This window comes from Lissotriton helveticus, chromosome 7 (assembly GCF_964261635.1).
Source record: "Lissotriton helveticus chromosome 7, aLisHel1.1, whole genome shotgun sequence".
Classification (NCBI taxonomy): domain Eukaryota; kingdom Metazoa; phylum Chordata; class Amphibia; order Caudata; family Salamandridae; genus Lissotriton; species Lissotriton helveticus.
Genome location: NC_136068.1, coordinates 1,148,423,878 through 1,148,442,353, shown reverse-complemented (window position 1 = coordinate 1,148,442,353; position 18,476 = coordinate 1,148,423,878). Strand labels below are relative to the sequence as shown.

Below are 18,476 nucleotides of genomic sequence, written 5' to 3'. Positions count from 1 at the left end.
TCGGCGCCTCTCGACGACACGCTCGGGAGCCCCGGAGTGCCCTGAGCCCATCTGTGCCACTTTCTCGGGCGGAATAGCAGCGATCCGCCGCCCTGCGGACCCGCGGCCTTCAGATCCCTGGGCCGGGTTGCAGCGTGCGTGGTGAAGGGGCGGCCTGATGAGAGTGAGGCGTGCACTCTGAGCAGCGAACACCGAGCACTGGCATTCAAGGCCCCTGTGAGACAGAGAAGCGCCTGGCGGGTCAGGCGCTGTGAGCTGGCCCAGATTGCGGAGGGGCGCTGCGGAGCTCGCGGTGGTGGAGATGTGTCCCGCCCGCCATTGCCGGAGACCGCGTGAAACCCAGGGACAGAGGCGTCCCATCAATCGCCTCGAGCCGTGACTCGGCGGACAGTGGTGTGCCGCGGCTTTTCGCGGCTGTGAAGACCAGAGAAGTGTGGTGACCTCCAGGGCCTGATCCTGCCTCGCGGCCCGCCTCTCCCCCACATCGTGGGACTGTGGCCTAGTCCGGGACTAGCACTACGCCGGAGGGTGGAGACCTGGGGATGGCTGGAGGAGGTGAGCATGAGCGGCGTCCGGGGGGTGAGCCCTAACAGACAGTAGCAGCGGAGTACGGCATCCCGCGCTCTGACCCCCTAAGAAGCCCGCCTTCAGCCCGAGAAACGACAGAGTGCACCGAGTGGGCCTCCCGAGGGGTCCTAAAGCCCCCCCTCCAGACATCTTAGTGTGTGTCCATGACTTCCAACTGAAGGAGCGCATCTTACGAAAGGCTCGCAACCTTAATCCGCTCCAATTCCGGGAACACCGTCCATTACTCTTCCAGTATTTGGCGGCCTCCACATTGACCAAGCGTAGGGAATTCAAACCCATGACTACCTACCTGAAGGAACAGGGCATCCACTACTCCTGGGGGCACCCCTTCAGACTGATTTTCAGGTTCAACGGTAAGCTGGTTCAGACCCGCTCCCTCACATCGACCCTAGACCTCTTGGGACTGGCGGATCCCGAGTTCCCGTCAGGTGAGACGGGCCCCCCGTCAGAGAATGGAAGCAGTCGGCGGACTGGCAACGAATCGGCAAGTCTGCGTGCGGTGAAACCTGACGTCTCTACAAGCCGCCTTGAGCGGGAAGCGGCGGTCGCATCAGTGGCGCTGGTGACGGAGGCATCCGGGGACTCCTGAGAGGCATAATCTATGGCTGGCACTTCTAGAACTACAGAAGGGCGCCGGAGAGAGCGACCCATGAGAGTTTGCCGCAATTCTCTCTATGTCCTTGGCGAGTGTTGGACCCTGCTCCAGGGCCAGACGGTTGGACCTTGATCCGCGGACTTTGGGGCGCATTTTTCGTCCTGTAGTTTCATTCTCCTTGTTGTTTCTTTTGTATTACTATGTTGGGGTATGGGTTGGGTGCGTGGGAGGGCAGGCGGGGGGGTGATTAGGGAGTCATGGTGGTGGCCTTTCTACTTCGGGGCTTTTCTTTCTGTTGGCACGGAGGACTGCGCAGGTACTGGTGTCCACTCAGACATGATGACAGGTCTCAGGTTGGCTGGGTTCCTAGTTGCATTGTTAAGCGAGATGGTTCCTCCCTAATGCTATGGCACCTATTTCGATAGCCACTTGGAATGTGAAAGGCCTCAACTCACCACAGAAGAGGCTCAAGATGTGGAAGTATATTGTGGACCACCACCTAGATGTGATTGCCCTGCAAGAAACCCACCTAGCTAGGATTGACGAATTGCGCCTTAAGCACAAACAATTCCCACTCATTTACCGGTCCTCCGCGACCACTAAACACCGGGGGGTGGCTCTGCTCTTCCGTGCAGCGATTCAATTCCACCCTTTGGGGGTCCAGGGGGATAGGGAGAGCCGTTGGATCATAGTGAAGGGAATTCTACGGGGGAAGACTTGCACTTTCGTAGTGCTTTATGCTCCCAACACGGGCCAGACACCCTTTCTTTCCAACCTGCTAGAGAAAATAGCGGATTTTGTAGAAGGGTCCCTTCTCCTAATGGGCGATTTCAATCTCAATTGGGACAAAGGGCTTGATATAGCACACACACACAGAGGTCAGATGCGGGGACTTTTGGGGGAGAGACACGACAACGCTTCACAGACCTGGGGCTTCTGGACACTTGGCGGGCGCTTTACCCACAGACACGAGATTATACATTTTTCCCACACGTCCACAGAACATACTCTCGCCTGGACTATGTTTTTATTAGCCTATCTCTGCAGGGTGCTTTACAAGAGGCCAAGATCTTTCCGCTCGCGGTCTCCGACCACAGCCTTCATACAGTCTGCCTACATTGGCGGGGCCGCGCGCCGGTTGCCCCTAGGTGGTACTTCCCACCCTCCCTCATACGCGACAAGGAGTCATGTAACAAGCTCAGCACCGCCATATCTGGGTTCTTTGAGTCCAACCCCTCAGAGGACACCTCAGAGTTTACTAACTGGGACACCCTTAAGTCTGTGATTCTGGGCTAGTGCATTGCCCTCAATCCCACGCTCAATAAACAACGTGCCCAGGAACGCGAGGCTCTCGAAACCGAACTCGCAGCTGTGGAACTCGCCCACAAGACGAACCCCACGCGACAAAAGCAGCGGCAGCTTACTGCCCTCAGAGGCAAACTCCGGGCCATTTACTCCAATAGGACGGAACTCACCCTCCTTAAGATTCGGCAGCTCTCATATTCCCAGGGCAATAAAATAGGCAAACACCTAGCGCGTCAACTCCAGGCTAAAAGGGAGAGAGAATATATAGGAGGTATCCTGGACCCGGCGGGTCAAATCACCCATAGGGACGAGGAGAAGGCTGCCCTGTTTGGTTCCTTTTACAAAAACCGTTATAAGGGGGATTCCCTGGATGGCGACGCCCAACAGGCATTCCTCGACTCCCTAACACTTCCCCAGGTCTCTGCAGCATGGAACGATCTTCTAACAGCTCCCATTACCCTGAATGAGGTTACCTTGGCGATCTCCTCGCTGAAGTCCAATAAGGCCCCTGGTCCCGACGGCTATGCGGCGCTCTTTTATAAGACGTTTGCCCCTGAGCTTTCTTCGCATATGGTCTCTCTCTTTAACTCCATGGCCAAAGAGAGTAGGACAACTGGCACCATGGCGGAGGCGGTGATATCAGTCATACCTAAGCCGGGAAAGGACCCCCAGTGCTGCTCCTCCTATAGGCCGATTGCACTACTCAACATAGATGCCAAGCTCTATTCCTCTACTACCGGACATCCAGATGTACTACAAAGCGGCCCAATTACGGGTTCTGGTCGAGTGGTCCCAGAGGGACTCTGAGAAGCACTGGCTCCATATGGACCGCAGCGTGACGGGCCGGACCATATGGGATATGGCCTGGCGCCCTCGCAGAGATAGGCCCTCGAACACATACCTGAGCATGCCCACACACACCACACTGAGGGTCTGGGACACACTTTCAGGTGACGAGAGGTGGACCACCTTTCCATCTCCGTATAACCCGATTCACCATACTTCCCTCTTCCCCCGGCTCTCCAGGAGGGTCCCTTTGACTCCTGGAAACAGGGCGGATGCCTAGCTTTGATACACCTATTCCGAGATGGCGAACTTCTCACCTTCCAGGAATGCCGGGACGAATTCCACTTACCAGACACGGAATCCTATCACTACACCCAACTAATGCACTGGGCTCTACACCCCCAAGTTAGGGAAGCTGCTACTCGCCCCCTGAACAAATTTGAGGCCTTCCTCGCTAAGTCCTCCTCTATGAAAGGGGTGATTTCCTTTATCTATGTGTTTTTGCTCAAAACCTCCACCGCCCCACGGCCCCGATATATGACTATGTGGGAGGACCTACTGCAACGCCCCATCTCCGATGAGGACTGGACTCATCTGTGGGCAGATACCAATCGATTTAATCATTCTATTACCCGCAGAGAAGTCCACCTCAAAATGATGATGGGCTGGTACCTTCATCCTTCCAAGCTCCGACAAATCTTCCCCGCCACTTCCGACAGATGCTGGAGGGGGTGTGGTCAGTTGGGAGATTTTCGTCATATATGGTGGGACTGTCCTTCTATTAGACCCTACTGGGAAGAAATTCTAGCGCACATAAAGGAGATGCTGGGCTATCCCATTCCCACAGACATGGCAGGGGTCCTTCTGGGGCTCCGCGACCCATCCCTACTTCATCAAACACGAGCGGACAAAGCGATTATGTGGCTGTGCATTGGAGCAGCCAAGATAACTTTGGCGGCGGCTTGGAAGAAGAGAGAGGCCCCAGCTATATCCCTATGGCATGCCCGCCTCTGCCCTCTCCTAAGCCTAGAACGCATGGCGGAAATCTTCAGGGATGACTTTAAGAACTTTACCTTCAAATGGGGTCCACTGGTTACTTTTCTCTCTCGGGGCCTTCCGTCGGCAGTCTACCCTCCCACTCTTAGGGCTCTGCACCTTTTCCAAATGTGAGCAGTACCACAACACCCGTTAGACTCTCCACTTCTGGTTTTGCTCTCTTTTTCTTTGTTTGCCTCCACTATCTATAGCCGTTGCTGCCACCATGGGGGGGGGGGGGTACATAAGGGTGGGTGGGTGTAGGGAGGGGGAGTGCAGAGGGGAATTAGTTTGGTTCGATCTAAGTGCATTGCTTGCCCTCACCAGGGCCACTTAGACGTGCCCAGTTCTTCCGCTCCCATCGGGATGATTGTTGATTGACTTGAGACTGGGCTCTATGGGGGATAGCCTTCCCAGCTGTTTGTAGCATCTGAAGCTTGATGATTTCTATGGCCCTGCAGCGGGGAGCTTGCTCCTCCCGATGCCGGTTGTTACTATTGATTGTTGCCTAATATGCATATTGTATCCTCATCCTGAATTCATACTATCCTGTGCGGGAATTTCTGCTATGGCCTTGTATTTTGCTTTTGTTCTCTGGCACATTGTTTGCACCTGAATATTTCAATAAACACACTTTTGACAAAAAAAGTAAGTCCCTTTTCAGATATATTAAATATAATAGATTTCACAAGCAGGCGAAACCTAAAAAAGGCTCACTATGAAGCAGTCAACACTGGCTGAGTCATGGCACTATTATCTTCTTTCCTTTCACACTCCCGTTCAACATAGTTAAAAAACATTGACAAGGCCAATAGATCTCACATAGGCAAGATCTATTTGGCTTTGCCAATACTTGTTTGATTTGAGGCTGATAATACTCTTCTGGGATTTTGGGGAAAAGCTTTCAAAGTGCCTTGAGCCTGGTAGATCTGATATAGCATTAAAGTCAATCCATTATTGCACAAGTAAGGTTGATTCCCTTAAGCTATCTCTCAGAGGGCTGTTACATGTTTGTAGCTAAAATGACACGGTGTTACATTTTGCAAATTCACACAGGTTTTCGCCTCTTCTTCTCTGTAGACTGAACCTCTTTCACATTTGAGTGTTCCCCAATAGAGACCGAGAAAAATTCAGACTTCACTACCTAAGCAGGTAAGCCCCATGCTGATTTCTGCCACCAGGACAGGGCTTGTGAAGTCCAGCATTTTTCATTCTTGTTTTCTAACTCAAGCTGGATTTACACCTTATGTTGCAGGGTGACTGGAAGACAAATTACAGCTGTAATAGTTAAACAAATGGCAATATCTAAACAGTGTTTTCATCAATCTAAAAAAATAAAAACCCGAAAAAATGCATACTTTTTAAGAATGTGGGAGTAGTTCTATTTCGGATGCTTAGAGCTGTGTACCAAACTTTCTTAGCTAAAAGTTCCTCTGGTCGCTTAATGGTTAAATCCAGCCTTTGGTTTTAGTTCTACGATGCCTCCAAGGCTTCGAAACCTTATGGTGAAAAAAACTGCACATGGCGTATATTGAGGGTGTCAAATAAAGGCTACATGAAGACATAGGGAGTTGTTAATAACATGGGGGCATATGTAGGTAATTTTCATTTTGCGATTCCCATATAGCGATTTTTAAGGAATCGCTATTGGAGAATAGCAAAATGGAATGTAGGTAAAAATTTGCAATTTTTTTGCGAATCTCTAACATTCCTTAATTGCAATTAGCAAATTGCGAATCGCCATTAAGGAATGAGTGTCCCATTCATTCCTATGGGCTAAGAGGCCCGTAGGAATGAATGAGGATACATCATCAAATTGCGATTGTCTATGAGAAAATCGCAATCTGAGATTTGCAATTCTAAGGGTGCCAAGGTGTCCAAATGACACCTGTTGCACCCCTGGAATGTGCCTCTAAGTACACGTGGCGCACATGCATACCCTAAGGGCATGTCTGTGCGCCACATGGCACTTTGAATAAAAAATAAAAAATGCATTTAGAAAGGGAATCGCAAAATTCCATCTACTTGGAGTAGGTGGTATTTTGCGATTCCTTAAGCCAAAATCGCATTTTAAAATTCACTCCTACATAGCATTTAAGGAATCGCAAATTGCGATTTCTTAAATGCTTGAGCAAAATAAGGAATCGCAATGTTTGCGATTCCTTATTTTGCTAATGTGCACCTACATACCAAAGCACCGTTTGCGATTCGCAAACTCCGAAATTCGCAGAATTTCGGCGTTTGCGAATCGCAAATGCCTACATACATATGCCCTATGGTCTTTGACGCCAAAGTTCCGTAGAATTTTTTTTACAATTACGAGCTAAACGACTAGAGGGTAGAATTAGCTAAGGTCCATCTTTTATAAAGTTTATATGACAAAACTCCAATTACTTTGTTAAGTATGGACCCACAAACCATTAATACTCTATCTTAGAAAAACTCGAAAAAATACTTTCAAGACCATAAAGGCATACCTCGAGTTGTGTTCGTTGCTTTCTTACCTTTCTTGACGACTTGCATGAGGAAAGATGTGCTCGATCTCCTGGTGCAGAAGCTCTACTTTCTGACTTTCAGAGCCCTCCTTCAGTTTCATGTCCAAGAAATACTTCCGTCCAAATTTACTTTTTAGATGTTGGACAGAGCCAATACACCTAAATAGATGAAATATACACGAAAGACAAACAGAACAAAGGAATACAATGAGAAGAAACATAAAAAATGCAGAAAAGGGAAGACGGAATATTAGCGCAAACAAAAATAAACATCAAGAAAAACAGAAAGAACAAGTTCTGCTTGGTTATGTTTAAATAACAACTAGAAACCAGAGCTTGGAACCTCCATACAATTCAAACATTGACAAAACCAGCATCTCTAGCTTTTTGTTGGAGAAAGTGTTAGTAATACATGGGCGACTGTGTGTTGGCCCAGATGTCGCAGAAAGAAAATCCCTCAGTGAAGCACCATCTTGGGGCACAACAAAATGAAAACTGGCAGCCGGACGCTTCTCCGGAGCAGACTTCATAGGAAAGTTACACTGTATCTTCAAAGAGTAATGTAATGAAAAGAAGTTTGACTTTTAAGCAGTGAACCTGCAAAGTAAAAGACTGCATGGTAGATAGTGTTGACAAAGGGCCAGTATGTACATTGCAACATTAATGCAGCCTATGTGGCTGTACGTCTTTACTTCATGAACAACAAAAAAAGTCTACAAGTCAGGGAACAAATCTTTACAACAAACTAAAACAAATGAACTTGCGATAGAGATTAGTGAACAGGACTGTAACCTTCTAGCAGATGAATGTTTTCAATCAGATAGCGATTCTTAAACCAAAACCCCATAAAACAGCAATTAAGATGTTGTGGAGTTAGCAAACAAAATAAACCAAAGAACACACTGGCTCAAGTCTCACAAAAGGTCTAGTTGAGCACCGTCAGCAAGAACACTAATGGGAACACAACACAAGTGGGAAAACGTAACCATTCATTATACACCTACATCATGGATAGCCAATCCAAGCCATGAAAAGCACACGAAAATCAATAGCTGAAGGGGCTGACCATAAGCCCTCTTTCTCTGCACCTCCTGCACATTTTTTGACCCAAGGTCTTCTAGAAATCTGGCGAGGTCTGTAGCCAAACTTAAAAACTAGACTCCCAAGCTCATGCTGGAGTCATGCACAAAAGTCTGTTTCTGACCGAAAGATGAATCAGGCTATGCACTGCAAAAGGATCAAAAGGCTGAACCTTTCCCTATGGCATTTACACATTACAAATGTTATTGAAGCATAGTTACACTGATTTTATCATGATACAGTTACAGCGAAAATTAGCTTAAACATAAAATCAAATGCCAATATAACTATTATAATATTATTATTATTAGAATCAAATTTAAGCAATTACCTGATGCAAAATGTTACTACTTACCCAAGAACGGTCATTCTGCAAACCCATTTTATGTTTGCCATTGATAGTAAAATCACTCAGATTTAGTATACATCTCTGGTGCTAGTAGAAAGAGAACGCCATTTGGCATCCAGTGAGCATCCAAAGGCTGTTGTAAAGAGTCAAAGTAAAGCTAGTCTGCATCCTTTTTGCAAATCGTGGACAATGCGAAGGATGCACAAATGAGCAGATGAAGGTTTATGACCTCTTAGAGAGGAAAACATTTTTTGCAACATGTGGTCAGGGGTCATACTCCTTTCCATTGGAAAGGTAATACTGTGGGTGTGCTCTAAGACGTGGTCCTGAGCAACAGTCATCTAAGTGAAACTGAACATGTAAGTAAATGTAGCTAAAGGTCGAGCAGCACTGATTGGATGTTTTCGATTCACACTAACTCTATCGATGTGGAAGATTTCCTTCTACTAGATGTATCAATGGCATTTAGTAATGGTTAAATAACTTCAAAGGTCTGTCCGTCTAACTAATCCGGACTGTTCAGGGTTTATTAGCTGAGGGAGTATGCTACTCGGTCTTGAAATCAGGATCGTTGTGTAGATCGCTTCACCAGGGTTAAGAAGAGTGACTGATATGTAGAACCAATATCCACTTTGAAACTGTGGCTTCAGACAAAAAAACTAAAATAACCCTCTTTGACTGGAAGAATTAAACAGGCCAACAAATCATCCAAGAGCACATTGGATAATTCTCTGTGGAAGGAGCTGAAAGATCCAAGTTCCTTGTGAGAGACAAAGCTGAAGATTTTAACTTCAGATCCGGAGGCAATAAAGGTCTGCTCTTCGTGTTCTCATTTTCAGAATTTCCATTAAGAGAAGGTCAGAACGTAGAGCAATGACCATTCAACCTCAGACAACACCAGCAGGGAGAAAGTCTCACGAACGCCAAAGTCGAGCCCAGCCAAGGCACCTGAAACCCAAGGACGGCTAAAGACAAAAATGCAAGCAACCTAGGGAAGAAGAAGCACGAGCGAACCCCACACTGGAGATCATGGTGCAGGGGATCAGAAGCAACTTTAAAGACAAGAATCGAACAACAACAAGGTGAGCATCCCCGAAGGAGGGAGTAAGAAAAGACACTCGCAAAAGGCAACCACCCAGAGGCAGGCGTGTGCAGAAGACCCAGAGGGCCCTCGCAGAACGGGGAGGAAGGGCGGGTCGTGAAGGAATCTGCGGGCTAGAATCGTCTCTACCAGATACATCGTTACCTAAGGTAAGTAACTCTTACATCTGATAGAGACTACTAGCCGCAGATCCCTAGAATAGATACCCTAGCCATACCCAAGGGGAAGGAGGGGCTGCAAGAGGATGTCCACAGCTCAGGCGAACCCAAGACCCCAACATGGGACAATCTCCGGCACAGGGAAATAACCCAGTCCTCCCCAACAGGGGATGAGCCACAGGGACAGGGGAAAGAGCTCAGTCCCCCTCCCAAGCAGACTAGAACCGCAGTGTCACAGAGAACACCGTTCCACAGGGGATGTGTCACAACGACAAGCGGCAGTCCCGCCCTCACCAAGCAGGAGAAGGAAGGGCAATACAAAAGGAGGCCATCAGCCAATGTACCAGGGACCTCCACCGGAAGCCCCAGGTACAGGCAATACGAAAGGAGACCATTAGCCAATGTACCCAGGACCTCCATCGGAAGCCCCAGGTACAGGCAAGACAAAAAGAGACCAGCAGCCAATGTACCAGGGACCTCCACCGGAAGCCCCAGGTACAAGCAATGCGAAAGGAGGCCAGCAGCTAATGGACCAGGGACCTCCACCGAAAGCCCCAGGTACAGACAATGCAGGGAGCACCAAAGAATAAGAGCAACCCAGAGACTCCAAGGAGAAGAAGTAACGAGGGCAAGAACCCTCCACCGGGAACACACCCCGTGAAGAGGGTGACCAAACTCATCACAGCTGGACATCAACAGGCCAGACAGAACAGCGCCTCTGTCAAAAGGCAGTTGGAAGAGAAAAACAGTCTGAGAAGGCTACCGAAAAACCAGAAGCAGGGGTGCCAGTCCTCCCTGCAAGGCCCCTGGTCGTGGACCAGAAGAACTGGCGGGCGCAGCTGGGTGCCAACCAGCAGGTAAATAAGATGAGAAACAAATAGGACGAACCAGGTAGTCAACACAGGAAAACAACCCTTCTGGACCCCAGACAGAGGACCAGGCCAAAAGGCAGACAAAAGGCAAAAACACTACAGCACTATGCCGCAGCTGCCCAAGAAAATGCACTAGCGGCATACCACAACACCAGGAAGGCAAGGAACCCGCAAGGGGGAGTCCACACCTTCCCAGTGTAAGGCAGGGATATCCAATACCTACAAATACCCCAAGTAGGGTAGAACACGGCCCCAGAAGTATGGAACCACTCTTAGGGAAAAAATCCAGCATCAGAGAACAAATCAGAAAACCTGCAGCAGAAACCACAGAAGGCTTAGTAAGCAGCCAACAAGAACACCCTTTGCAAAAAGGGCCTGAACCAGCAGCCAACTGAAGAGGTAGGTCAACTCAGGACCTCGAGGGCATAGTATCCCTCACAGAAAGTGTAACGTTCACCCCAACACCAGATTCCGGGAGCAGTGGGATAACACCTCCCACTAAGACCCGGAGGATCAAAAAAACACCTACTGAGGAGGAGGAGGAGGCAGACAGAGCCCCGCAAGAAGACGCTGAATGGCGGAGTCCACATGAGTGTTAAACAGACAGACCCAGTCAAAGGGCAGATCAACAAGACGTTCCCTGATATTTTCAGGAAAAACAGCATCACGCAGCCAGGCATGGCCTAAAGCATCAGCAACATCCAAAGTCGCATGAAGAGTAAATGCGGCCAACTCCCCACAATCCAAAATATGGCTCCGCAGGTCAGCATGGGCACCCTCATGAGAGACATGAGAACGAAGGGACTCAACAGAGTCCCACAGACTGGAAGTAGCCCTGGTCAATACACACAAAGTGTTAAGTGCCCGCAAGGCAGTGCTAGAAGGAACGAAGACATTACGTCCCCATTAATCCAACCACAAGGCCTCCTGAGATGGAAGAAACACCACCACAGGCAAACACGGAAAGGCATTCCGCAGAAGAGAGCCTTGAGTAGAAGGGTGGAAAAAAATACAAACAGGGTCCTGCGGAGCAGGGCGGTGACAATGCAGAAGTGCTTGAGGCACCGGATCACCCGTGGCAGGGCGCCCCCAAGCGCCCATATGAGAATTGTGGAGTTACGCTTCAAAGGTAAGGAACAACTCCCGTCCACCAGAGCCCTGGTGGAGAACTTCCGAAAGGTTGTTCGTAGGAAACGGCTATGGAAATGGCCCGAAAAAAGGCAACACTAGCGCCTCTGTAGGGCGGAGGGGAGGAGAAAATAATTCCTCTGTGGGCGACGGCTGCAGGCTGAGCCGCCCGTCCCCATGTCCAGGGGGAAGCGGACAGCCACGGAATAGTGGGGGATCCACAGATGAATGAGGAACCTGAGGGGCCCCAGAAGGCGGAGAGGCCTGGAAAAAAGCCATCCACGAGCCATGGAAAGAAGGGTTCTAGGATTTAGGCTGTGGGGACGGTGAGGAGCCCTCCCAGGAAGATGCCGTTCAAAAGGCAACAATACAGCGCCCTGTCTCCAGGGAAGAACACACAATGGTAATGGCCGACCTCTGGAGAAGAAGGGACCTCAGAGGACGAAACCAGAACGAGACTCCGGCGCGGCTCCGTGGAGTCCACCACCGGCGCCTGAGCGGCTTCAATCAACGCCAGAGTGGGTACTGGTGGCGCCAGCCCGACTCCTGCCACCACGTGCTCACCATGAGGGTGAGGCGGGGTTGACTCCAGAACGGCGCGGGAGCGGCGCCCTAAAGACACCGCTCGGCTTCAGCGGGGCGGCCGCCCGCATCGAGGACCAAGGGGGACTCGGGAAAGCCCCCCAGGTCCCTGCCTCTACCCGTGACTCAACAGGAGCAGAGGAGGAAGGTTCCTGGCACAGATGTGGTGCCGGCTCGACCTTTGGTGAGGCAGCTGCCTGCTCAGAGGACCTAGGGGATTTGCGGCTTGGCAGGGACACCAGGCGCCGAATAGGGGAGCCCCGAAGGACCGCATCTCGACGACACCACTCTCCTACGACCTGGAGCCGGAAAAATTGTGGCGCCGGAGGCGACTCCACGGAAGACCCACACGAGGCAAAGGATCAGCGGACGTCTCGGGAGGTGGAGGAAGGGCCAAAGAAGCCTGCAGCGCTGCCGCATAGGCTGTCATTTGGGTCCTAGTTGCCTCTACGCCGGGAAACGGTGGGTAGAAAGGCGGGGGCATGTCATGGGGGAGCAAGTGCCCACCGCGAAAGGAGGACAAGGCCTTGGAGATAAACTGAAGGACCTACCAGCCGGTGAGTCACGCCCTCGAGCCGGGGCGAAAGATAATGTTGCAGACGAAATCGGCAGTTCCTTGCTTCCGAGGTAGGGGACGGACGCTGTGATGACACCGACCTGGACAAGCGTGTCGACAGCAACTTCATCCTGCGCTCCCGCCGTGACTTAGGCTTAAGGTGCTGGCAGGCGTTGCAGCTCTCCGAGTCGTGGCGCTCACCCAGGCACCACATGCAAATTGGGTGAGGGTCTGTCGCCGACATGGGACGTGCATAGGAGGTACACGTTTTGAAGCCCGAAGGCAGTTGCACACTGTTCCACTGAACGCCAAAGCGTGTAAAAGAATAGAAAGTCCGAAAACAGGCCAGGACACAATCCGGATCCGCGCTGCAAGCAGAAAAGAGAAAAAACTGATGTAGGCGCGCCAGGGTGGGACTTATGTATCCTCGCTGACGTCACGGACGCGGACAACGCTAGGGCCGAGTCACGTGGTGTCGTCCACCCGTTGCACAGGCATGCTGTGGCAAAAAGTTTTCCGGATCCAGTCTCATGCCTGGGGATGATTCTATGTTAAGGAATCTGCGGCTATTAGTCTCTATCAGATCATCTTTTATTACAAAAGGGTATAGGCTTCTTTTCTACAATGTGCAACCTTGTGTATATTTCACACTATCTATTACACTCTTGCAGGTAAAATCGATAAGTTATTAAAATGATGGTTAAGTATTGGCGGGTATCATTTCACTAGAATCTGCTTAATGTTGATAACCCTGCCGAACTACTTGGATGGCAATATGTATTTTATAGGGTATTTAAAATTACCAGCTTTACAAATACCCCTCAATCCAACACTGTAACCAGGACTTCTAGAATGGCACAGTTTAAACGGCAGAGCAGCAAAGTGCACATCTGTTCCCACACTCAGTCGCCAATAGCCTGCAGCAATGTAGACTGAAGCGATGCTGTGCTGCATAGACAGAAAGCATGCACTATCCAAAATCTCAAAACCATGGTTCAATGACAACCTTAACTTGGAATGCCCTTATCTAAGGTCAGCTGAAAGATCTTGGAGATCTACACCATCAACCGAACACCTAACCCTCCTTAGAACTATCAGGAGTTCCTACAAGAATAAAATCAAGAGTGCTAAAGCCGACTTCTTCAGATCTCAACTTAATCGAGCTATAAATCGCCCCAAAAAACTATTTGAAATTGTTAATCAACAACCGATCAAGGCTCCCGTCCGCACTGACCCTGGTGAATGTACTCCAACTTGCGATGATTTCGCCACCTTCTTTGTCGGAAAAATGTCAAGCTTCAACATAGTCCTTGAATCGAAAAGGGCTCTTTTTCTAAATTCAGGATGTACGGCCCCACCTTACCACCAGGAACTACCCGTCCTCCTTAGTATGAGTACCAAATACAATGCCTCATGGCATGCCTTTACAAACCTTAGTGAAAACGACATCTACAACACTCTTCTTGCGATCAAACCCTCCAACCACTTCAATGACCCTGTACCTCCTCTCATATTCAAAGTAGTTAAAGCTGCCGTCCTTCCCATTTGGGCTAAGATTGTTAACACTTCACTATTGGAAGGCATGATTCCCGACTGTCTAAAAGCTGCACAAGTATCCCCCATTCTAAAAATCACCAAACGTAGACAGTTCTGATCTGAATAACTTCCGTTCTATCTCCAACATCCCCACACTGGCGAAACTCTTAGAAAAGTGTGTGCAATCTCAACTCTGTGCTCACATTGAGAAATTCCAACTGCTGGATCAACACCAATCCGGTTTTCGGAGTGGCCACAGTACAGAATCGGCAGTCACTCTCAACTTGGATGACATTTTAAAGTTGCTTGACCAAAATGAATCCTGCCTCCTCATTCTCATCCACCTATCTTCTGCCTTCGACACTATTAACCACAGCAAACTACTCTCCACGTTAGAACACCGGATGGGTTTATCAGGTGTGGTCTTGCATTGGTTCTCTTCCCTTCTCCACAACAGATCTCAAAGAGTCAAAATGAAGCAATTACTATCTCAGCCGTCTACAGTCCTGAAGGGGGTTCCAAAAGGGTCCGCCCTTTCTCCCATACTCTTCAATCTATTCTTGGAACCATTAGCTAATGCCACTCAACTCCATCTTGATAAACACCCAAAACTGGCTCACTGAATACTACCTCATGCTCAACACCTCCAAAACAGAATTCCTCCTCATTGCTCCTCCTAACCATGCCCCCAAGATTGACTGCGCTGCTGTCTTAAAGGAACCAGCTTTGTTTGAATTAGTGTTCCACGTGAAGATTCTTATATTGGTTTTTTCATCTGTTCTTTTTTTGCCATGACAAAGTCTTTTGGCTAATTTGCCTGATGAAACACGTGTTGGCAATTTTGTGGTTACCCTGTGGTTTGAACAGCACCCAGCAAGAATTGTGATCACTGAGGATGCTATGAAAATGGAATAATAAAAGAAAAAATCCAATCCATTGGAGAGTTGTGAATTCATATGTACTTTTACGCTTACAATTGATGCTCAGGCATTTTATTGTTAATTTGTTTTTAGGGTGGACTTTGTTTATCTGTTTTATAACTGTTGGCAGTGGTTGTATATTATCCTTGAGCACTCTTGTCCTTGTTAATTTTAATTAGGAGACGCTTTGCACTGTCTTGGGCTTGATTCCCCTACTGCCTTAACTTCTTATTAGTGTTGCCCCCCCAAAATTGACCTCTGGATCCATCAACTGTCTGCCTTCGACTGCTCCCCCCACATTATCGACTCTGCTAAATCTTTTGGAATCACCCTAGACAGGTACCTGAACATGCAGAAACATATTAGCAATGTAACCAAGGGTGCTAAACATCAGATGAGGCTACTAAGGAATCTGAAACCATTCCTCCCACAGGAAGATTTCAAATGGGCGGTTCAAGCTTTAGTATTGCCAAGGCTCGATTACGGCCGCTCCACTCTTTGTGGTCCCCCCAAACAAAGCTTGGTTCCACTTACGGCTTCCATTATTGCCGCAGCCAGATTGATTACTGGGACAAAAAGAAATGAGCACATATCCCCAGCCTTAAAATCCCTAACTGGTTACCTTATGAAGCTAGAATTCAACTAAAGATCGCTTGCCTGACTCACAAAGCACTGCACTTCAAGACCCCATCTATCTGGCTCACAAACTTGAATTATCAGGGGGTGACCATCCGTCTCGAAGTGCGAACTCACTTCTCCTGAAACCTCAAATCTTCCACAAAAAGAGAACACATAATGGCATTCTCGGGTAGGGCCCTGAAGATTTGGAATTCCCTTCCACCGGAAGTTCGCCGAATCCCATCCACCACTTCCTTCAACACGAAGTGAAAAAAATTCTAATGCTGAAATTCCTGCCATAAAGTCCTGGCTCAGTTGCCTCAATACTGCTCTCTTCTCTGATGATATAATTTTCCAGTTCACAGTTTCACTTCTGGGTTTAACAGTGGGAACAGGCCATTCCACACCTCTGTATGCTATTTATGGACTGTCTCGCTCCCTTTGTTTGATCGCTATCTGTTACTTTTATGTAATCTGGTGCTTAATAGGATTGGCAGGCTACTACTGTTACTATGGACATTGCCTTTCTATTGTTGGAACTGTCCTATCTGGTTCTCAAATGTCCTGAATCATTTTGTTGTCGTGCTCTCGTCTTGACCCTAGTGGTAACGTTTATCCTGAACCTATTTGTAATGTTTTGCTCTTGTCACACCTTGGTATTCTACCTACCTCAACAGTGAATCGCTCCGATACCCTCCTGGGTCTTGTTCGCACTATACAAAACTTTATAAATAAATAAAATCAGTGAGTAGGCAATGAAAAGGTGGGGCAGTGGTTACAGAGTTCTTTGCAGCTGCTGTTCAAATACAGAGCTATTCAGTTTAGTGATGTAATAGATTCAGTGAAACAACAGATGTGGTCATTAGCTGTGGTGACCAAGCCTTGCACATTGGGGGAGTGTTGGGTATAAGCGAGCGATGATTAAATGGGTAGGTTGCCTTACAGGGCAAACTGTAACAACTGAACAATGTCAGTATTCACGTTCCTCCTCTTCCGTTATGAATCAAATGATTTCTTTGGTAACTAGGGATGGTGCACTATACCTGCACGATCCAGATTGATAGACAGCAAGAGCCCGGCCTTTGAAGCTGCATTTTTGTTCTAAAATGAATTTTCTTAAATTTCTAATCACTTCAACTGATTCACTTTCATTATTGTATCGCGGTAAAAAAAAAATCTGTGTCCAAGAAATGTAGTTTGGTAGCATATAAACACTCAAAGAAACCCGTCCACTCCACAATAGTCTGTTTGTAGTCGCCCTTATAAGCAATTTTTACTTAAATATATCTACATGCTGCTTTGGATGTAAACTAATTTACCACATAAATAATTACAATAACATAATTTCTACGTGGTTGGTTTTAGATAAATATACCTTGGTAATGTCGGTTTACTCTTACCTTAATTGCCCGGACACCATGATAGCTACTCGATCACACACCGCATCTGCCTCCTCCATATAATGAGTTGTTAAAATAGCTGATCGTTCTTTGCTTTTGAATGCAGTTCGTATGGCTCGCCTATAACAATAAACAAAATAAAGCAAATAAACAACACATTACACCTGTGCACTAAAAGAATTAAAATGGCATAAAAGTTTAAAAAAATTCTGATGAAAGGATACAGGACACGGTAGGCGAAGACAAGTACTTGAATCAGAACACGGATCACGCCCTGCAACCGTCTTCCAGAACTTTCCCATTCAACTTTCCCATTCTACACAACCCAAGGCTCGTGACACTTCACAAGGAACCAAACCAACAAGAAACACTGTCGCAAAGAACAACAATAAGACCGTGCATCCATGAGAACTCCCAGAGAAAAGAGTGAGCAACAGTACAAATTAGGTAAAATTATATGTTGTGTATGAAATGTAACCAAGAGTAAAACAAGCATTGGCATAGCCAATAGGTCTCGCCTTTTGGACCTTATAATTTTTTAGCTATGCAACAGTTGATGTTATTGCACCAAGGATATTGTGCTGCATAACTAAATACTTATAAGGTCCCAAAAGCGAGACCTATTGGCTATGCCAATGCTTGTTCTGTTTTTAGGACCACCACCTTCCTTACACTTCCCAGCTGTGCCAAGTGTAGGACAGGTTTGATTTTTTTTTTGTCAAACATTTATTATTGAGGTTTTTGACAGAGTACATCGTATAACATTACCATGGCGTTCTTCACATGAGTGATGTTAAAGAATGTTTGCAAAAAGTAACATTGTGAAGAGTCATACGTAACGTCAGGGCTAGTCCCCAGCCCAAACATAGTGGAATGCTCATTTAAGGGGTGCAGATTCTAACATAATAAGGCTTAGGGTAAGTCCCCGTGTTCTGCACAGTGCGGCAAGTAGTGCTAGAAATTTCCCATCGTTCTTTGTGGCAGCTCTCTCTGGGTTCCTTATAGTCTGAGGGTGTTATATAGAAAGTACTACAGTATAATCAAAACGGCTCCTAACTGTGGAGCAATGAACAGAAAATAAGTAACCAACCCTTTTCCACCCCCCACCTCCCTCCCGTAACATGGTGACGGCACATTAAAAAAAAAGAGAAAAATGCATACTGCAGATTGCTTGACCGGTTGCACTTCATATCTGGAAGAGGTGGAGCGCCCTAACGGATGAAGGACAGACAGCGGATGGAAGACCACGGTGAAAGAAAAGTGACCAAGGAGCCCCATTTAAATTCAAAGTTTTTAAAATTATACCTGAAAATGTCCGACATTCGCTCCAGGCTAAGGAGCTTCCATAACCTAGAGTGCCAGAGGGAAATT

General features: G+C 47.8%; 1 protein-coding gene across 2 annotated transcripts in view; it reads right to left on the bottom strand.

The window, feature by feature from the left end:
• The window catches only part of ABCA5 (ATP binding cassette subfamily A member 5), a 1,464,780-nt gene that overhangs the window by 209,449 nt on the left and 1,236,855 nt on the right, over positions 1-18,476 (bottom strand). For both annotated transcript variants that reach the window (XM_078654285.1, XM_078654286.1), the window contains exons 35-36: positions 17,106-17,225; positions 6,814-6,963 (exon numbers count right to left, since the gene is read on the bottom strand). In XM_078654285.1, the coding sequence (XP_078510411.1) occupies positions 6,814-6,963; positions 17,106-17,225 (270 nt within the window). The remainder of the gene's footprint in view (positions 1-6,813; positions 6,964-17,105; positions 17,226-18,476) is intronic.